Below are 22062 nucleotides of genomic sequence, written 5' to 3'. Positions count from 1 at the left end.
ATATTAGAATGATAAAATATCCATGGACATTTATAAGGGTGCCATAATCTCCTATTGAAGTCTAATTTGTCTCATTATTATGCCACGACACATTTCCTAAAAGCTTGTGTCAGAGTGCCCCCTAGAGACCAAATGCAAGAAGAACCACCAAAACTGTCAGACCCACAGAGTATCTAGGTCTAATCTAAGAATATACATTTGAATTACAACAGATTTATATAATAAGTAGTATAACTAACGAACTTTTTAACTAACTAACGAAGATCACCCATAGACAGAGTATGGAAGCCAACACTAGTTCCAGAGGGGGAGGGTACCTGGTCCTCAGCGGAGCCCAGGGCGAGTGTCACCTCAGCCAGCTGCATGCTCAGTTCAGAGGGCAGGGCTGTCTGGAGGTCCTGATACTTGTTCTGCTGCAGCTCCACCATCCTCTCCACACTCTGGCGCCTACTGATGACCTCACCATGGGCTGTCTGTGTGATAGATTGACAATAAGTGTTTACTACTGGCTGCAGACTTTTTGGATAAGGTAAAAGTGTGTCTTTAAACAGGTCAAGCGGTCTGTGTGTGTGCGTGTGTGATTGTGATTGTGAGTCTACACACTCGTACCTCTAGCTCATGCAGCAGTGAGTCCAGGTCAGATGAAGGGCTCAGTAGCAGTCCCCTGGTGTCCTGGATCCATCCCTTCACCAGTCCTAGCTCCCTCTCCACATCCTCCCTCTCCCTCAGCTCCTGCTGCACCTGGGCTCTGCTACCACGCACCTGCAGCACCAGGCTGGGGACACACATGACATAAGATGATACCTCATTGTCTTATTACATAGAAATTAGATTTTCATCTCAAACCTCCTTCACCGTCAACACAGTAGCGATAATTTAGTAGAACCAATAGAATACATTTAGCCATAGCACAAATGCAGAATTACCCCCCCCCCCCCCCCCGCGTTTACCTCTCATACATCTCCAGCATACTCCTGATCTCCTTCAGACAGGGTGTCTCTTCTCTAGTCTTGTCAGTTTTCTCCATCTCCATTTCCTCTTCCTCCTGGTCCTCTCCTATCAGGCTGAGTGTGTGTTGCCCCAGCAGGGCCAGGGCTGACTGCTCTCTCTCCACCTCCAGGCTGAAGGAGTCATGGTATTCCAACAGGTTCTGTAGCGCCGCCCTGGTGGCTGCCTTCTCCACTGTGCTGTCTGGCACACGAGCATGAAGGTCTACTGACACAGACCGTACCTTCTCCATCTGAGGACAGAGGCAGAAATATTTCATGCTGAACAGAAACATGTCAATAGAAATTCAGGAAAGTTTTTTAGTAGAAATGTATATTTTGTGACATGTTAGCCAAGGTACTTGTTAAGCAATTGTTAATTAAGTTACAACAGTGTACTGATTAGGTTAGACCAAAACTCTGGAGCTCGGTGGTTACTTCTCTCTTCTAGTTCATTCTTTCTTTAAGTCCTTTTGTGTTGTCCTTGTTCTTCCTGTTGTGGTGCATAGAACCAGCCACAGGAAACTGACCCAGTCATTTATAACGGTGATGTCATGTCCAGTTGAACAATGGCCCCAAAGAAAGGCCCCGGGCAACAAGAACACGTCACATCAAAGGATGTGAGCATTTCCTATCTGATGACATAATTTCCTGTTAAGGAGTAGTGCTTTGTGGGAGCCCTTGTGAGTTGGAAGTGGATGGAAGGCTTTGGCGGGAGCTCATCGCTGGCCTGATGCCTAGAATTACATCAGTGTACACCCACTGAGTAGTGGCTGTATCTGAGCTAACATCCAACAGAAGTGACCTAAATCCACAGCAGTACGAATTCTTAGAGTAACTACTGATCTCAGAGGCATAAAGGCTGAGCCTCAACCCACTCCTCAAAAGTATCAACAAGGGGAGCACTGTTTTATGGAATGTATTTGAAAATACGTGGACTGAAGCTATTAGCTGCTGAAAACCACAGGTAGCCTAAAGTGTTAAAATTGCCAATGTGCCTGCTGGAATACTACATATGTGAACCTACAATAAATACATTTTCCCAAGCTAATATACACATACTGTATGTTGATATAGACAGATCTCCTACCTTCTCCCTGAAGCTCCTCCAATCCCGAGCTGTGTCCTCCAGAGCTCTCTCCTGGGCTCGCGCCACGCTGCACAGGCGGGTCCAACGTTGCCATAAAGATGACACAGAGTGACCAATAGCAGCTTTGCTGGACTCAGACCCAACCAGAGCCAAATCTGTGGCCTTCTCTTTCAGGCCAGTCAGGGTGGGTTCACACCCATCAATCAGAATCAACAGAGACTAGAGAGATGAGACGAGAGAGGGAAGTTTAAGTTGCAAGAAGAGAAGAAGAGAGAGAGAGAGAGCAGAAGAAATCAGAGGTCAGAACTTCCACAAATTTACAACAGAAATTACAGAAATTCAGTGAAAGAAAACATTGATAATAAGTCATAAACAGTCATAGCTTACCTTGTAACTCTGGAGTTTGTCCTCAGCCTCCTGGCTATTGGCTGCCTTAGCCGAGGGGAACGCAGTCATCATACTTCCTGTTTCATTCATCTGTCCAATCAGCTCCTCTCTCTCCGTCTGGAAGGAGCTCCACTGAGCAGCACAGCTACAGATGACACATTCATTTTAGAGCAGTTAGATTCTGTAACACATGCACGCACCGCACACTCACACCATGTGAGACCTTACCTCTGCAGATCCTCCCGGTAACCCTTCAGCTGCTCATTGACCTCTGACCCCTTCTGTCGCATTACCTCCACACCTTCTTTCTTTCTTTCACTTTCTTTCATCTCCTTCGTCACTCCCAGCCCCACCAGACCATCCAGCTGAGCACCCAGGGTCTCCAGCTCATCTAGTTTAGCCATGAAGGCCGGTTCCTGGGCTGAGATCTCCTCCAGCTCCCTGAGGCTCTCTGTCTGGTTTTCCAGCTCTATTCCCAGGGTGGTTCTCTGGAGAAAAGCCCCAGCTTCGTCAAGCCACTTGCGGGCTGACTGCTGGGTGGATTGGTGCCTCTGGACCAGGGACAGAGTCTGATCCAGGCTCAGCTAAAGTCCACACAAAATGAATGAATGTGTTGGACTTTTCATTGGAAAGTAATCTATTCCCAGTTAAAAAGTGCTTACTGTATGCCAAAGGTCAAGAGGATAATGAGTAGCAACCACTCACTCACTGCTAATGAGAGAATGTATCAGTTATCAGGGGATGAATGTATCCAGGATAAGGAATTCACTAGGAGGACAGATTAAATCATCATGAGACTACTCAGATAAATAACTGAACTACTTATCGCGAGATCATGACAATATTAATGTAACTGGTCTGTTATGAATGTCCTTTCAGACAAAGCCTGTTAATATTGATAACATGGGGGAGAGGTTATTACAGATGAGTCAGATCATCAATGATAGACTAGGTTTATGTAAAAACAAGGCTCCCTTTTCAGCTACTTCAGCCAACAGTTATGATTTACAACATTGTAGAAAAACAAGATTTGATATCTTATGCTCATTTTTAACATTATCTTTAGATCCAGTGTGTACACATACATTACACAATAGTATAGTACATTTACCTGCTTGGTTCTAAGTGCTTGTTGGACGTCAGCCCTCAGTTTAACCAGCTCCTCCAGGTTAGCCTCCACATGGGCAGGACAGGCCTCATTTCTACTGCTGAATCTCTGCTTCTCCCTGCTGCCCATGGCATCTGCTACCCTCAGTCTGGACTGCACCTCTTCCTCTACCACCTTCAGTCTCCTGACCTCCTCCTCTACCATCTCAACTTTCACCTCTGGAAGGGTCAATGGTTCCCCAAGCTTCTTCCTCAGACTCTTCAGCCAATCTGATGTCCGCCCAATCTCTTTCTCAAATTCTTTGTCCTTCTTGAGACAGTTTTCACATTCTGTAACACAATCTTTTACTTCCGACCTTACGGACTGCAACTCTTTGTGATGCGAGGTCACTACCTCTCTGGAGGCCTGGATGGCGGCAGGATCACAGTTCAATCCCAGGTCTTCTGTATGTTGGGTGAGTCTCTCCAGGTGAGAGCCCATCCTTTCCAGATCTTCCAGCAGTGTGTAAAGATTTGTCAGTCTCTCTGTGCCACCTAATTTGGTGTCTGAGTCTGACTTCATTCTAGTGAACTGCTCTTTCACTGACTTCAACTCAGAGTCTAGTTTTGCTGATGTTGCATTATACTCTGCCAATGTTTTCAATGAGTCGTCAAGATGTTTCAGTCTCTGGTTAATGGTCCTCTTCAGATTGTCATGGAGGTTAACCAGCTGTTCTGTCTCCTCAGCATGGCATCGTTGGCCCCTGCTGAGAAACCCCTCAGTCTTCCTCCTCAGCTCTCTCACCGCAGGGCTGAGCTGAGCCAGGCTTTCAGACAGATCTCTATGGTCGTCACGGAGATGAACAACTTCCTGTTCTTGAATACTGACTGTCCGTATCGCTAAACCGTCTAACTGCTCCTGAAGCTCCTCCAATGCTCTACAAGTGACGTTGAAGAAGCAGTCGTAGTCCTTTCTCTCTAGGATAGCCTGCTGGATCCTGTCCCTCTTCTCTTTGGCTAACGCTAGGATGCTGTTGTATTGTTGAGGGAGGGCGTTGAGCTTTTCGTCCAGGTAGCAGTGGTCTACCTCGTTTAGCGAGGGGAGAATCTCCTGCCCCACCCTCTGGACGATGAGTAGGAGATTCTCGTATTCCGACGCCTGCTCTAGAACGTTCTGGAACTTCGCCAGTCGACCCTGTAGTTCCAAATCGTCATCAGCGTTGCAGGTGAAGTCAATCTCGGGGAACGTAATGCCATCTGCCCGTCTCAGCCAGTGACACGTCCTATCCAGGTCGACCTTGAAGTACTTCCTGGAGGTCAGGGCTCTGTCCAGGTCCTGCAGGCGATGGGTGGTTCTCTGGAAGGCCGTCTCAAAGACCCTCTGGAGCTCCTCCAGCCTGGTCACGGTCTCCCCCCGCTCCTGATCCGTGGCGTCCCTCTCCAGGTCACGACCCTGGGCCCACAGAGAGGCCAACTCCCCCTGGTAGGCCCGCAGACCGCTCTGGACCCCTCGGCACGTCACCACCTGCTTGGTCAGGTCATCAGGGAGGAGAGCCACGTGGTCGTCCATTAAAGCCTTCCTCTCCTGCTGCTGGACCCAGGACAGAGCCCTCCCCACAGCCTGGAGGAACTGGGTCCGCTCCGTGAAGGCCTAGAAAATAACAATCACACTTTTTATTTAAAAAGCACTTTTCTTTTTTGTCATATTTTTATTTGAGTGCCTTCAAATAATTGAGATTTAAACCACCATTCCATCAGTCCACAATTTTAAGGAGAGAGCAGGTTCCACATTATAAAAAAAATATTCATAAAACTACTAAGCACTACTGCAGAAAAATGTATAAATAAAATAAAGTGTATGTAAATTAAAACAAGATTATTACAGACATGAAAATCAAAATGACTACAAACCTTGCTGAGGTACTTCCTCCGCTGGCTCACCCTGGCCCCCAGTGCCTCTACTTCTCCCTCGGCCTGGAGTACCAGCTCCTGCAGGCGTCTCCTCTCGCTCAGCCCCAGCCTAGAGGCCACGCGCTGGGCCTCGCTCACTGCCTGGCCCAGCAGCTGCCCCCGGGCCTCCAGCTCCACACACACACTCAGGTGGTCGAACAGGAAGCTCTGGGCCAGGTCTGGAGGAGGGCTGGTCTTCAGGGCTGATGTTAGGGCAGGACGCTGCTCCTCCATCCACTCCCGGGCCTCCCTCAGCTGGGCTTCCACCCGACCAAGGTCCTCCAGAGTCTGGGAAGAGTCCTGGATCTTCCCCTGGATCAGGCTGTCCAGCTGGGACCAGCGCTTCTCCAAGTGGCCCACCTGGACAAAGAAAAGTCTTTAGTAGAAACTCATGGATAGTTATTCAGAGATATTGTTGGCAGTGCTTAAATATTGATCACATACATTATCAGGAAAACACATGCAGGATAATAAAGTGGGAATTGACCTAGGTTTTACCAAACTGAAGGGAGTTTTTACAGCACCTGTTGTTTGACCAGCTCCTTGTCCAGCAGGCTGAGGCGTGGCAGGACAGCCTGTCTCTGGTCCCTCAGCTCCTCTAGAGTTCCTCTCTGGTCCTCCAGGTCACAACACAGCTTTCTCAGAGCCTCCAGGTGCTCACTGGTGCTCTCTGTGTCCGCCCTGAAACACAAACACAGGGAGGGGGATAGGAAGAGGAGGTATTACTGTATGAGTCCACACTTTGAACGGTGTGTGTGTGTGTGTTTGGCGTGCGTGCGTGCGTTTGTGTGTCCAGCTTCGTCATACCTGGCCAGGTAGTCCCACTCTCTGGACACCTGGTGGAAAAGTTCCTCCACGGCAGCCACACAGTCATGGTACTCCCCGCTCCTCTGCATGTCCTCACCCCTCTGCCCCTCCAGCTCCTCAGCCCTCTGCCCCAACTCCTCCCAGGCCCTCCTCAGACCTCCCATCTCCTCCAGGGCAGGGGAGGACTGGCCCTCCGTCAGCCCAGCCACAGCCTCACTCAGCTGGGTGACGTCGACCTGCCTCACTCTGAGCTGCTGGAGGAACTCCTGATAGAATGAAGATGGTATTAGTATTGTACTGTCAATGCTTTCTGCTCAGGTCATTGTGTTTGACTGGTAGACTGTTTTAGAGCCAGTAGCCATGAAACAACAATGCAAGTGTTGATCTATCCATCCATCCACCCATCCATCTGGTCAATTAACACCTAAACCATTACACTTCACAAGTGGTCACCCATCCATCCATCCATCCATTCAGTATAAATAAGCTAACAGATGACTACACCCAGTACTGACCTGTGCCTGATCTAGTTGGTTCTGGGTGATCTTGGGCTCCAGTTCAGCCGGTCTCCTGGAGAGGTTCTGCAGCTGCTGCTCTGTCTCTCTGAGTTGAGCTTCCAGATCAGCCCGCTGCTCCTGAACGTCCCTCCAGCTTTCTGCCACCTCCTCACACACCAGCATCCTCTCCTCGATCTACATACACAGGGGAGACGGAAGCTTTATGTCTGAGGTATGTTAAGGATTGGAATGTTGCATAATGCTTGAAACACAGTATTCACTGGTAATCAGCCGTACAGTTTGTCAGCTGATGTTTATTGGTTGACATTGTAATGCCATATCGACACATAGAAACCAATGTCCGGTCAATACATTCCCAATGCAGTTTGTGGCTGTGGCTAGTGAACCGTACTGAGATGTACTCACCTGTAGTTTGACCTGCTGGATGTCTTGGGCGGTCTCCCTCACCCTCTGCTCTGAAAGGTCACAGGTAGAACACACCAGCTGTAGGTAGGTACTGGCCTGCTCCTGGAGAGTCCGCTCATGCTTCACCTGGACAGTACAGCAGGTGAGAGACCAATCAACACGTAAACCATTACACTTCAGGAGTGAATGGCGCTATTCAATTGAATACGACCTTCCCATTTGCAATTGCAAACGAAGTATGAAATGATATACATTATATAATGTTAATGTGGTATATATAATAATTACAAAAATAATAACATATTATACATGATTAACACCCTAGTTCACCAGTTCATACTGTAATCCCAGTTCATTATATCAGAGTAGGCATTCTATCTAGCTACTGTTTTGAATAAGCCACTTTGAAAGTATGCCAGCCAGATAGGTAATAAGTGTAGTGTTGGTGAGTGACCTGCTGTAGCGCCTCCTCCAGGCTGAGAGGGAGATGTGCAGTTGGCTCTGGTTCCTCTGAGACTGACACCAGCCAGGTCTGACACTGCTGCAGAGCATCCTGCAGACTGACATGCCTCTGCAACTCACGGTCCAAACTCTGGTACACCTGGGGGAGAGGGAAGGGGGAGAGAGAGTGAGAGAGAAAGAGAGAGAGAGAGAGAGAGAGAGAGAGAGAGAGAGAGAGAGAGAGAGAGAGAGAGAGAGAGAGAGAGAGAGAGAGAGAGAGAGAGAGAGAGAGAGAGAGAAAGAGAGATTGAAAACAAGAGAGAAAGAGAGATAGATGGATGAAAAGATAGAGGGGTACAAGAGATCAAATCGATGTCTATCTAAATCAAACAGATTCACAGTGAGTAGTACCTTCTTCTACATTGCAATGCCCTGGCCTGTGCCAGGAAAACTATTGTAATGGATGGAGAAAACACCCTATGAAAGACATTAACACATTTCCATAAATCAAAAACCCTTCTATTCCCAAGTCCCTTTCATAAACAATAAATGTCTGGCTGGTAAATAGCTAAATAGTGTTTTGTTTGACAGGTGTTGAATGCAGAGGCGTCGCTGCCCTACAGGGGAGAGAATAACAGCAGGACATGATTGACATAGTTAATATGAGAGCCCTGAGGGGTATGATCCGTGATAGACATGTGTTGGCACAAGGCCTGGCATGGTTGGCAGCAGGGGTACGAGGGTTGGCAAGGTGGCTGGGTTAGAGGGATATAGGCCTGGGAGTTTGGGACTAAGTTGGCAGGCATGGCATGGCATGGCAAGGCTGGATCGGCAGTTGTAGAATTGGCAGAAGGGTGTTGATAAAGTGTGGCTGGATCACACGGGTTAGCAGATTGGCTGAATAGGGCTGTACTGGGAGGTGAGCTGTTGACTGTGTGGACGAGCGGTATAGGGCTTGCCAAGATGACAGAGTCGATTTGGCTATTTTGGCCAAGAGTGATAAAATCAAGTTGACGGGGAGAGCAAGGAGGGAGAAATAAGGTAAGATTGAGATAGTGGCTTGGCTGGTACTATTGGTCTGTGTTGGCATTGGTGGTTGTGCTCTGCTTTGGCGGGCCTTATTTGGCAAGGAACATTTGGTTGGCAGTCACGGGCTGTCTTGGGAGGAAGGTTTAGGTGTTTGTATGGGTTGGGATTAAGTGAGTGGCTGGGCTACTGCAGTGTTGATGGAGAGACTATGTTGGTGTGTGTTGTAGTCTGTGCACAAAATTATATATATTTGGCTCATTATAATTTGAATTGAAGGACGTCTTAATGTGGGTACCCCCCCCCCCCCCCCCCCCCCCCCCCCCCGCAGTACTCACTCTCTGTGCCGTGCTGCAGATGGCAGAGTAGCTGTCTCGGGTGCCTTGCTGCTGAGCCTGGACCTGCTGTCTCAGCCTGCTCTGCACACGCTCACTGCAGCCCTCCACCAGGTCATCTCCCCTCTCCTTCAGCCCAGCCAGGCGGTCCTCAAAGCCTGCTATCTCCTCCATGATGGCCTGGACCAGGGGGGAGAGGAGGAACGGAGCCAAGCACTCTTTGGGTTAGTGAGGGGTTTGGGGTTTGGTTGAAGAACATGGTGGACATCAAATAGACAAGAGTGCATGCTGAGCCAAAGGATCAGATTGGATGGATGAACTTGAGGGTAGGTCAAATCGAACAAAGAGAGAAAGAAATGTGGCTATCATACAGAGATATCTGTGTCCTGCTCATGAGATAAAAGGATGAACACTGTTATTACTTGATTGTTATAGGCTAGAACCTGGCATGCCTAAATTAGGTGATTCAGGATGGCTTTTCAATAGCAAATAAAATAAAAACACTATGAAAAAGCCATTGGATTAGTGTAATTAATAACACTGTCTGATTTGTCACCTTGTGACTGGCCAGCTGCTGAGTGGCTGCCTCCAGGCCTCCGCCAGCTGCGGGGTCAGGGGTCACCATCCTGCTGGACATCTGCAGCAGCCACCTCTCCACTTCCTGTAGCTCCACGTGGTACACTTCCTGCTCCTTCACCTGGCCCTCCAGGCGCTGCACATGGGCCTGAGACACACACATTGTCATTCACACAAGCATACACACACATTAAGCATTCACACACAGGCCCGCAAACACACGTCGGTAGCAGTCCTAGCAGTGACCATAATAGTGATTATCAAACCAGCAACAAGTCTCAACAGTGCTACTATATTGTAGCAATAGTACCAACAGTACCAAGTTACTAACTAGTAATAGCTGAAGTAGTCCAAACATCTACTGTATTGGTAACCACTATACAATAGCACTCAGAAAGCTGTAATCAAAGTCCCATTAAGAGGAACTGGTTAAAGTGGCACTCCAGTCTCCTTTTCACATCATGTAACACCTGATTTACTTAACAAAGGTACATCTCAATAGTTGGTACAGGTCAGACAAGACAAGACATGGCACAAGTAGGGGTGGGGGGGGGGGGTTCCTCTTTTGTTCTCTATTGCTACTCTATTGTTCCTCAAGCAAGGGGGAGACTGATGACATCACATTTGACCATCAGACCAACTCCTTGACTGCCCTACTCCTGGAAGTTTGCAGTAGTCTAAAAAACATGACTTTTTACTCTTTAATGTGTGTACTTTACTGTATTTATACTTGGGACGTCTTTAAAAATCCATCAGTAATAGTAAATCCTCACAGTGGCAGCGTTGCAGAGCTCAGTGTAGTCCGTCTGTAGTCTGTTCATGTTGTCTCTGATGGAGGGGTACTGGACTGAAAGCAGCAGAGACTCTCCCTTCTCCACCACCAACCTCACTGCCGAGTCATGGGACTGGACCGTCTGCAACAAGGCCTGGTGGAGGGAGGTAAGGAAGGAGGGAGACCGTTATGCTATTTAGGGTTTGATGCCTTTATTTTTTAACTGTAGGACCAACAAAGTATATGGCACATCTTCTCCATTGAATCAAAGAGCTGAGGGTGAGGGGTTACAGAGGTACCGTACCTTGTACTTGGCCAGCTGTGCTCTCTTCTGGTACAGTTCAGCTTTAGGTTCCAGGGGGGCACTGAGCATGGCTCTGGTCTCCACCACCCACTGGGCCTGGGCCTTGTACCTGTCCTGGAACTCCTTGGCCAGACACACAGCCCTCTCCAGGGTGCAGTGCTCCTGCCGCAGCCCACCGGCTAGCTCCTCCAGTTGGGCTAGCCTGGCCTCCACCTCCCCTCCCAGCCCCTCAGCTCCAGCCTCCTCCAGGAAGCCTGCAGCCCGCTCTGCCCGCTCCCTGAGGGCCTTGAGCAGGCCATGGCCCTGCTGAAGCTCAGCCTGGAGAGTCTGGAGGAGAGAGAGGTCATAGAGACACAGAGAACGAATGTGTGATATGTTTACAGTACTGTATACCTCAGTGTACACAGTGTGCAATCTATACAAAAAGACATGAAAGAGAATTTGTTGAAATAGTGTGTGTGCATGTGTGCATACTCACAGACATGCATGAATACACACAAAATTTGTAATAAGTTCTAAACAAATACAATTGGATTGAATGTCAATAGAAAAAAAGACTGTTGCCAAGATAATTAGGTTTGCCTGCATGTAAACTTCTACACAAACGCATTTATTTTCATTCCAAATATTCTCAGCAAGTCTCACATTCATCTTGTATGTGTGATTCTAGCTACATTCCACACACCAACACACATTCCTTTGTTCCGCCAACAACCCTGCTATCCCGGCCACCTGGGGTTTCACCGACAGTGTTTGAGAAGCTCCACTTTTCCTGGAAAGTCTTTGAACCCGGCAGGTAAGCTGACACCTGCACGGTGAGACCCCGGTGAGACCCCGGTGAGAAATATGAAAGGAGGGCCAATTACCGGGTCCTTATAATGGACAGAGGCAGCGGGGGTTTCCACAGCAACCAACCAACACACACACATGCGCACGCACGCACACAAACGCACACACACACACACACACACACACACACACACACACACACACACACACACACACACACACACACACACACACACACACACACACACACACACACACACACAGAGGCACGCATGCATATACACCCCCTCTCCAAGCACATACTTTATTACTTTATTCTATAGGATACCATGGAGTTTTTATCATCACAGGAGACCTATATAATAATGGCCTCAGCTCTGCTGCTACTGCTGTTGATCATACTAACCCGGTCTGTCTCGGTCTACACACGTTCCTCTGCCTTCTCCATCTGACACACTAAACAAGATGTGCAGGTTTGTATGAGACTGCTAATAACACCAGCTGCCTTTATGTGTCTAATAATACCATGTACACACAGCTGTTGTTGGTAACTGACAAGTGTAGCTACAGTCTCCACTAGTTCCATCATAGACTCTTACCAATGTCATTGTAGTGATGTAGTGTGGAGTTGTCTATGAATGCGGCACACAGGAGGTTGGTGGCACCTTAATTGTTGAGGACGCGCTCGTGGTAATGGCTGGAGCAGAATAGGTGGAATTGTATCAAATACATCAAACACATGGTTTCCATGTGTATGGTGCCATTCCATCCGCTCCATTCCAGACATTATTATGAGCTGTCCTCCCCTCAGCAGCCTCCACTGATGCTGCAGTGTATTAAACTGCCAGCAGTATAATTCTCATACTCAAACTGACTGTCAGCACAGTATGTTCTGTAGAGGGCTAGGGTTGTACCTATTATATTCTACAGTACAGAAAGATATTTAAATCCAAACACATTGCATTTAGCATAGTCATAAAGCTCTCTGAGAAATAATTATGGAAAAACAGCAAATTAGTCACTATGGAGATCTATAATTGGCCACATCTATGACCAATAACTGTACAAAGCCTACATCATTCTGTCACTCAATCCAGCAGGAGTGGATCGATCAGTTATGCTGATTATCACGTTAGTCTCCCCTCCTCACACTGGGTTCCGTCTAATTCCCCTGTGTGGCTGATGTCTGGTATTAGTCTGCAGTCTGCAGTGCCACCAGAACACATGTGACGACAACATGTCCTCTGTTCCTATGCAGAGAGGGAGATCGATCCCAGACATGGATTACTGCAAAGCCTGGGTGTGTGTCTGGCGGGAAGGAGTCTGTCTCTGTGTGTGTGTGTGTGTGTCTGCGTGTGTGTGACTGCGTGTGTGTGTGTGTGTGTGTGTGTGTGTGTGTGTGTGTGTGTGTGTGTGTGTGTGTGTGTGTGTGTGTGTGTGTGTGTGTGTGTGTGTGTGTGTGTGTGTGTGTGTGTGTGTGCGCGTGCGTGTGTGTGACTGTGTGTGTGACTGTGTGTGTGTGTGTGTGTGTGTGTGTGTGTGTGTGTGTGTGTGTGTGTGTGTGTGTGTGTGTGTGTGTGTGTGTGTGTGTCTGCATGTGTGTGTGTGTGTGTCTGCATGTGTGTGACTGCGTGTGTGTGTGTGTGTGTGTGTGTGTGTGTGTGTGTGTGTGATGCGGAGCGGGAAGGGCATTGCATCAATTACAGTGTCTGTGCCAGCAGGCTCCTGACACTGGTGCTTCTTCATCCTCTGTTTCACAGTGGGAGGGCTCTCTCTGCTACAGAGCATCCTCTAAAGCCGCTCCCGCTTTGTCTTCATAAAGACACGATCAATACACACACACTCTCTCTCTCCTTCCTCTTCACACTCAATATGAACTGTGACAAGTCAACTACTGCAGATATTTTGATGTTTTATGAAGTGTGCGCACGGACACTAATATATAAATCAATGTCTTATCAACTTAAGAAGAGCAACGTCCGATAAGAGAGAGACAGGGAACTATCTTGTCAAGTCCTTATATTTAGGTACTGAATGCTTTTTCTAACCTTACATGCAAATATCTGCAACCCAAGCCAAACTGGCTAAGCAAACTTTCATGTTGATGTAATGAACAAGCACCTTATGTTGCTTGGCAAGCAAATACATTTTTTGCTGGCTAACATGGCAGATTGTAAAGAGGCTTTCCTGTGTTTCTGTACTACAATATATATATGCCATTTAGCAGACGCTTTTATACAAAGCGACTTACGGTCTTGCGTGCATGAATATTTTATGTACGGCTGGTCCCAGGAATCGAACCCACTACCCCCCACTACAAGCACCATGTCCTACCAACTGAGTTACAGAGGACTACAAGCTGACTGCTGTGAAACTACCTAGAGTAAGACTAATCATTTCTGTGTAATATAGCACAAGCAAGCTTAATTCACTTTTATCAGGGCACTCTAGCGAGGAGGTGTACCTCAGGGTTCTGTACCAATACCACTAAATGAAGCTACCAACTAGTGTATGCCGGGGTTCTATAGCAGAAATCTAATATTGTACAGTAAGTGAACAGAAAAGGAGCCACGTTGAACCCTACTCTACCAGGTGTGTCTGTGTTCAGTACCTCTACTTTCTTCATCTTCCTCTCCATGGCAACCCGGTCCAGAGCCTCCGTGCTGGCTGTCACGGTTCTGAAGTTATTCTGGGCTGATCTAAGCCAATCAGAGAAGGACACACAGAGTTTCTCTGCCTCCTCGATGCTCCCAAGCTCCTCCTTCAGCTGCTTGATGGTCTCCTAAAAGCAGATTGGATAAAAGAATGAGTGACATCAGACAGCTTGCATCACCCCAGAACCATGAAACTCGACACCTGAAAATATTTTGATTCCTTATTCCTTCCACAGATTTTTTTTCATGTCTTGGATTTGGATATTATTATTTTTAAAATTGTGTTATTGACACATCATTCATTTGACGATATCTCTGTTTTTATGGGGGTTTTGACACATCCACTTGACTTAGATTGTATGGCTATGAATGAGGTCTTTTTATGGATTTGGCACATAATCCACTTGACTTGCAGATCCCGTGGCGTGAAGCTCCAATTAGCTGATAGTGCTGAGTGCACACCTTTACTGCAGAGATGGAGACGGAGGTAACAGCTCTGTACCGCGGCCCATATGGCCACACATTTCACACAGAACAATTGTGTGTGTGTGAGCGAGAGAGAGTAGAGAGAAAGGGTGGGAGTGCGACAGAAAGAGTGAGTGTTTGTGTGTGTGTGTGTGTGTGTGTGCGTGCGTGCATGTTTGCTTGCTTTCACAAGCACACTTGAGAGAAAGTGTGTGTGTGTGAGAGCGAGAGGTGCTACTGTAGGTGTAAAAATCAATGGCTCCGCCGGCACAGCCCCTCCACTCTAGGCTCCAGCAGTGTGTGTGAGGAGTGTGAGATTGCCTTCTGTAGCGTTTAATTACAGACTAAACCCAGGACCAGAGGAGCACCATTGATTTTCCTTTAGTTCTCCCAAGAGGAGCAGACAAATAAAAAGACTGGCTTCTGAGTGTACTGGGTGTGTTCTGGGGCTCAACTAAACTCTCATAGTTGTTTCACCGCAGGGTTACAGTACAGCCTCAAGACAATGAAAGTCACTGCAACAAGATCTATTGCGAGACAACTGGGCTATGAGTGTAAATGCAATGTTATCTTACGTACATAGCCATTTTGTTCATATCAGAAAGATCAGTCAGTAGTGACTGTCTCACCTGTATGTTGAGAATCAGGGCGTGGTATCGGGCAGTGAGCTGGGTGGCTCTGGTGCTGACCCGGCTGCTGATGTGGGTCTCCTCCAGGACCTGCTGGGCCAGAGCAGACAGCCCATCCACCTCGCTCTGCCGGGCTAGCACACCTTCCTGCCACAGCTGCACAACCATTCACGGAGAAAGACAGAGTTACAATTAGATACTGTAGATGGTTTAAATCAAAATGCTGTTATTTTGACATCCCATGCCAAAATTGTACCTGTTGGTTTGAGACCATTGAGACACAGCCTAACAGTGTGAACGATCCTTCAACAGTACTAGACAGTCTCTTACCTCTCTCTATCTAACCCCTACCTGGAGCTGCTTTAGCTGGGCATCCTTGGAAGCTCTGTCAGACCTGCGATGTCCACGGATGTTGGCCTTCCCTTCCATGTCCTCCAGCCACAGGGCCAGGCTCTGGAACCTCTGGCCCATCTGCCTGAGCCTGCCCAGGGTAGAGCCCAGCGTGGCCCTGGTCTCCCCCAGCCGGGCCTGGTAGGCCCCCCACTCACGCTGTGCCGTGTCTAGGGCTCGGTCCTCAATCTGGGGCGCGCCCCACGGAATCACCCCATCCCTGCTTAACAGCAGGGAAGAGAGCAGGGACTGGCCCTGGGAGCAGCGCTCCTGGAGGAGCTGTGGAGGAGAGGGAGAATGGAGGTAGAAATAGAGAGGCGGGATGATACAGTAGAGCTGGGAAGATAAACAAAAAATGTCCTTTCTCTTACCGAAGCATTTTGCATACGGCCATTTTTTTCTGTGATTTTGCTACACAACGTTCCTGTAGATTGTACTACAACTATTGAGTTCATGGCACCACGTTACAACTGGAGTAGACTGTAGTATGGTTTTGATGCACCCGCAGAACAGAGCAGAGTGCGCCATTTGCAGTGAATAGGCCTACATCAAGTATAGTCTAGGCCTAGCGCTGGAAAGTACTTGTAAGGCATTGGCCTACATTTACTGATAGATTAATCAATTAGCCTAAATGGCTATATAGCAATAACATCATATTTAGAGTTAGTAATCTAGCAAAGTGTTTTGAGTTCCCACTTCCTCAGGTGGTTAAAAACATAGCCTGTAGGCCAATATGCACAAAAATGTACCGCTGAAGAGACCAAATGAAATCTGATCATTCTGGATCTTATTTTGACAGGTTGCACATCAAAATATCAATCATGCATTCCTTGGATATGTTATATGAAATAGCTTCCTTTTTGACTCATTGGCTACTATCTCTGGAAAGAAATCATCTAGAGCCCTGCCGATAATGGAAAGTAACTGTCCATCAAAATATATTTTTTTATCATTGTATTTATTGTTATCGAGCAAAATCGTTACATTTATCACAATATAACTTTGTGTCCATATAGCCCAACTCTAGCACCTCCCAAAAAGTATTTCTAGATGATTTATCGTTATTGCAAAAAATGTGACTGTTTATCGCAATATGGATTTTTGTCCATATCGCCCAGCTCCATGATACAGTAACATACCAATATCAAGTTCAACATGATGCAGTACTGTACATGTACAGTATCAATTATTATTCTGAACCTGTCAGAAGCTCTCTGCTTTCACTATGTGTTCAGATCATTATAAAACCAACATTACATAGCTGGTCAGTGCTACAGCTCTACTATAGCTCTTCATTCAAAACCAACTGACACACTATCTGGGATCCTTGGGACGTCCCTATCCCATTGAAGTTGAAATGTAAAATGGTTAAGGTAAGGGTTAAGGTTAGGGTTAGGTAAGGGTCCCAAGGATCCCGGGTAGCACTGACCCACACCAAACCAGGCATATAGTAGTCTGTACTGTACTGACCTGTATCTGCTGTAGTGTATTCTCCAGGGTGTCCACATCCCCCTCTGGGTGGGACAGAGAGCCCAGGGTTCCCTGCTCCTGCTCCAGCCAGTCTTCAAACATGTGCAGCCCCCTCTGGTACTCCTGATGGGCCAGGACCAGATCCTTAGCCTTGTAGACTGCAGCCTGGGACACAAGAGATACCATGTAGAGATACCACATGACTGGGTTACCATTTCAAGTATTGGTTCCCAAACTCTAATGGCCTCTTAGGCCTTTTCAGTTATCTTGTGACCTACAAATAAAATAAAGCTACTTCATTAAGCCATTACCCAGTCCTGGGAAAGACTACCGAGCAAAATCGTTTAAGGACATGAAGGGAAACATGAAGACAGGATTATGAAGGCTGTGGGTACCTTGGCCTTGTCTGTGATGGCGGTGTATCTCTCCTGTAGGCTGTGTACCTCCTGATGGGTAGTGTATTGTTCAGCCATGTTGGAGCCCTTGGTAGCGATGGTCTCTAATGGACTGCTATGGCTCAGGACCTCCTCATATAGAAGCTAAAACACATACAGTATCACATTAACCAGCTGTGGATACAGCATAAGAACATGATAGATGAAATACTTAAAACATGTAACTTTAAAAAAATTATTGCTTCTTAGTGTGAAAATCAACAACACTACAAGGTTATGATGGAGGATTGCTTTTAGTTATTTTCAGGAGTTAAAGCCCTTTATATTGTAAGGTGTAGATTCCCTCCATCCACCACCAATGTGTATACACCCATCCATTACAATGAGTCCATGTCACGTTCCTGACCTGTTTTCTGTTGTTTTGTATGTGTTTGACGGTCAGGGCGTGAGTTTGGGTGGGTAGTCTATGTTATGTGTTTCTGTGTTGGTTTAAGGGTGACCTGATATGGCTCTCAATTAGAGGCAGGTGGTTTTCATTTCCTCTGATTGAGAGCCATATTAAGGTAGGTGTTTTCACTTTGATTGTTGTGGGTGGTTGTTTCCTGTGTCAGTGTTTGTTGCACCATACGGGACTGTATCGTGAGTTCGTTTTGTTTGTAGTCAGTACTTGTTCGTTCGTTCTTTGTTACGTGTAAGTTCGTAGTCCAGGTCTGTCTACTTCGTTTGTTGTTTTGTAATTTGTTCAAGAGTTTTCCGTCTTCGTCTGGTTCTTGTAAATAAATATTATGTCTAACTCCAACGCTGCATTTTGGTCCTCAAATCCCTACTCCTCCTCTTCGTCTGAAGAGGAGGAGGACACCCGTTACAGAACCACCCACCAATCCAGGACCAAGCAGCAACAACAGGAGAGGCTGAATTATTTGGAGAAATGGACATGGGAGGAAGACCTAGAAGGCAAAGGACCCTGGGCGCAGCCAGGAGAATATCGCCGCCCCAAAGAGGAGCTGGAGGCAGCTAAAGCTGAGAGGCGGCGATATGAGGAGGCAGCAAGGAAGCAAGGCTGGAAGCCGGAGAATCAAGCCCAAAACCGCAGATATGAAGGTACGCGGCTAGCAAGGAAGCCCGAGAAGAAACCCCAAAAATTTCTTGGGGGGGGGGCTAAGAGGTAGTGGGCCAAGGGCAGGTAGGAGACCTGCGCCCACTTCTCAGGCTAACCGTGGAGAGCGGGAGTACGGGCAGACACCGTGTTACGCAGTAGAGCGCACGGTGTCTCCTGTACGTGTGCATAGCCCGGTGCGGGTTATTCCACCTCCCCGCACTGGTAGGGCTAGATTGAGTGTTGAGCCGGATGTCATGAAGCCGGCCCTACATATCTGGCCACCAGTACGCCTCCTCGGGCCGGCTTACATGGCACCAGCCTTACGCATGGTGTCCCCGGTTCGCCTACATAGCCCGGTGCGGGTTATTCTTCCTCGCCGCACTGGTCGGGCGACGGGGAGAATTCAACCAGGTAAGGTTGGGCAGGCTCAATGCTCAAGGGAGCCAGTACGCCTGCACGGTCCGGTATTTCCGGCGCCACCTTCCCACCCCAGCCTAGTACCACCAGTGCCTACACCACGCACCAGGCTTCCAGTGCGTTTCCAGAGCCCTGTTCCTCCTCCACGCACTCTCCCTATGGTGCGTGTCTCCAGTCCGGTGCCTCCAGTTCCGGCACCACGCACCAGGTCTACAGTGCACCTCATCCGGCCAGAGCCATCCGTCTGCCCAGTGCCATCTGAGCCATCCGTCTGCCCAGTGCCATTTGAGCCATCCGTCTCCCCAGCGCCATCTGAGCCATCCGTCTCCCCAGCGCCATCTGAGCCATCCGTCTCCCCAGCGCCATCTGAGCCATCCGTCTGCCCAGTGCCGTCTGAGCCATCCGTCTGTCCCGAGCCATTAGAGCCGCCCGTCTGTCCCGAGCCGTCAGAGCCGTTAGTCAGTCAGGAGCCGCTAGAGCCATTTGTCAGTCAGGATCTGCCAGAGCAGCCAACCAGACAGGATCTGCCAGAGCCGCCAACAGGATCTGCCAGAGCCGCCAACCAGACAGGATCTGCCAGAGCCGCCAACCAGACAGGATCTGCCAGAGCCGCCAACCAGACAGGATCTGCCAGAGCCGCCAGCCAGCCATGAGCAGCCAGATCCGCCAGCCAGCCATGAGCAGCCAGATCCGTCAGCCAGCCATGAGCAGCCAGATCCGTCAGCCAGCCATGAGCAGCCAGATCCGTCAGCCAGCCATGAGCAGCCAGATCCGTCAGCCAGCCATGAGCAGCTAGATCCGTCAGCCAGCCATGAGCAGCCAGATCCGTCAGCCAGCCATGAGCTGTCCAGCCAGGATCCGCCAGAGCCGTCCAGCCAGGATCCGCCAGAGCCGTCCAGCCAGGATCCGCCAGAGCCAGCCATCCAGAACTGCCCCTCAGTCCAGAGCTGTCTCTCTGTCCGGAGCTGCCCTTCAGTCCGGAGTTGCCCCTCTATCCTGAGCTACCTCTCTATCCTGACCTACCTCTCTATCCTGACCTACCTCTCTGTCTTGAGCTACCTTATCCCGGTGCTGCCCCTTATATCGACGGTACCCTTTAAATTAAGTGGGTGGAGTAGGAGGGTGGTCATTCAGAGGGGAATACGGAAGCTGGGTTTGACTATGGTGGGGTGGGGACCTCGCCCAGAGCCTGAGCCACCACCGTGGTCAGACGCCCACCCAGACCCTCCCCTTGAGTTTTAGGGGTGCGCCCGGAGTTCGCACCTTGAGGGGGGGGTTCTGTCACGTTCCTGACCTGTTTTCTGTTGTTTTGTATGTGTTTGACGGTCAGGGCGTGAGTTTGGGTGGGTAGTCTATGTTATGTGTTTCTGTGTTGGTTTAAGGGTGACCTGATATGGCTCTCAATTAGAGGCAGGTGGTTTTCATTTCCTCTGATTGAGAGCCATATTAAGGTAGGTGTTTTCACTTTGATTGTTGTGGGTGGTTGTTTCCTGTGTCAGTGTTTGTTGCACCATACGGGACTGTATCGTGAGTTCGTTTTGTTTGTAGTCAGTACTTGTTCGTTCGTTCTTCGTTACGTGTAAGTTCGTAGTCCAGGTCTGTCTACTTCGTTTGTTGTTTTGTAATTTGTTCAAGAGTTTTCCGTCTTCGTCTGGTTCTTGTAAATAAATATTATGTCTAACTCCAACGCTGCATTTTGGTCCTCAAATCCCTACTCCTCCTCTTCGTCTGAAGAGGAGGAGGACACCCGTTACAGTCCAGTACTGTACCTTGGTCTTGCCCAGGTTGGCGGTCTTGTCTCTCATCTCAGAGTACTGTCTGTCTGAGCAGCCCAGAGTGGCCTCCACGCGCTCCATCCACATGATAAACTGGCCCACGTCCTCCTGGTAGCTGGTCCACTGGGACAGGGCCCCCTCCAGCTGACTGAATCAGGAAACACACACATTCATTCTTCAGGGTTACTGACTGTTAGGGTCGTTCTACAAAAATGGTGGCTTTTTGACCAGCCAACTTTTAAAAATGTCATAATTTTTTTTACTTGTAGCTACTGATAGAGCCAGCTTCTCCTACAAAGTCAACAGACCAAATAAGCTGGGATAGACTCACTGGAGTGTTAACACAAGTAACCTTGAGTGTATTATAATCTAATACTAATCTTATCATCTGCTAAATGGGAAATATTATTATTGTTATTACTATCTAATACAATGAATGCCTATTTTTCTTTGTGATAACATTGTCATATTTCCTACCATTTAACCTTTTTGACCTCCTAGATTAAATCGATTGAGTAAAGTCAAATTGGCTAACCGATTAATATGTCTCCTGACCTTTTACACTGGATAGAGGCGGACAGCAGAGAGTCCCAGGAGTCCTTAAGGTCCTGGATCTGTTTTCGGACCACGGGGACCCCCTCAGCAGAGGTGTTCCTCTGGACAGCCTCACCACGTGTCAGCAACATCTTCAGCTGGATCTCCCTCTGCTGACGGGCCGCCAACAGGGCCTGGGGAAACACAATCACAGATAAGATACAACCACAGACACAGTTTTAGATACAGTTACAACCACAGACACATTTTAAAATACAGTTACAACCACAGACACAGTTTTAGATACAGTTACAACCACAGACACATTTTAAAATACAGTTACAACCACAGACACAGTTTTAGATACAGTTACAACCACAGACACAACCACAGACAAAGAGTAGTTGTTGTACACTAGACTTGAGAGCTTCAGAATGTTTACACGAGGGGGGTAACCCCTGATACTACACATTTATAGGTTAGATATTGATTTGTAATCACTTTTGAGAGATGCAACTTTTTCTCGATCTTTGGGCAAAACTATAGTCCCTAGATCTCTCTATTACATTCTTCTAGTCTTCCATACCTACCTCCAGCTGTATCATCCTGTCCTCCAGTACAGTCTTGTCGGCGGTGGGGGAGAGGCAGGTGTTCAGGATCCTCTCAGCCTCAGACACCCAGTTCTGGAGCTCCGTCAGACCCTGGGAGAACAGACGGTGCTCCCCTACGATACGCTCTATCCTGGAGGCCTTGTCCTGGAGG

General features: G+C 48.2%; 1 protein-coding gene across 1 annotated transcript in view; it reads right to left on the bottom strand.

The window, feature by feature from the left end:
* The window catches only part of LOC120019321 (nesprin-1-like), a 131844-nt gene that overhangs the window by 13785 nt on the left and 95997 nt on the right, over window positions 1–22062 (bottom strand). The window contains exons 59-83 of the mRNA XM_038962619.1: window positions 21891–22055; window positions 21322–21494; window positions 20761–20914; window positions 17476–17619; window positions 17081–17245; window positions 15638–15889; window positions 15221–15376; window positions 14084–14254; window positions 10684–11010; window positions 10381–10533; window positions 9588–9755; window positions 9035–9211; window positions 7684–7830; window positions 7230–7355; window positions 6822–6998; window positions 6307–6572; window positions 6024–6180; window positions 5461–5859; window positions 3575–5200; window positions 2692–3047; window positions 2464–2608; window positions 2077–2295; window positions 951–1240; window positions 610–775; window positions 318–473 (exon numbers count right to left, since the gene is read on the bottom strand). Coding sequence (XP_038818547.1) covers window positions 318–473; window positions 610–775; window positions 951–1240; window positions 2077–2295; window positions 2464–2608; window positions 2692–3047; window positions 3575–5200; window positions 5461–5859; window positions 6024–6180; window positions 6307–6572; window positions 6822–6998; window positions 7230–7355; window positions 7684–7830; window positions 9035–9211; window positions 9588–9755; window positions 10381–10533; window positions 10684–11010; window positions 14084–14254; window positions 15221–15376; window positions 15638–15889; window positions 17081–17245; window positions 17476–17619; window positions 20761–20914; window positions 21322–21494; window positions 21891–22055 — 6435 coding nt within the window. The remainder of the gene's footprint in view (window positions 1–317; window positions 474–609; window positions 776–950; window positions 1241–2076; window positions 2296–2463; window positions 2609–2691; window positions 3048–3574; window positions 5201–5460; window positions 5860–6023; window positions 6181–6306; window positions 6573–6821; window positions 6999–7229; window positions 7356–7683; window positions 7831–9034; window positions 9212–9587; window positions 9756–10380; window positions 10534–10683; window positions 11011–14083; window positions 14255–15220; window positions 15377–15637; window positions 15890–17080; window positions 17246–17475; window positions 17620–20760; window positions 20915–21321; window positions 21495–21890; window positions 22056–22062) is intronic.

The sequence above is a fragment of the Salvelinus namaycush genome, chromosome 24 (assembly GCF_016432855.1).
Source record: "Salvelinus namaycush isolate Seneca chromosome 24, SaNama_1.0, whole genome shotgun sequence".
NCBI classification, from domain to species: Eukaryota; Metazoa; Chordata; class Actinopteri; order Salmoniformes; family Salmonidae; genus Salvelinus; species Salvelinus namaycush.
Note: the sequence above shows the minus strand (reverse complement) of the source record. Positions and strands in the feature narration are given on the sequence as shown.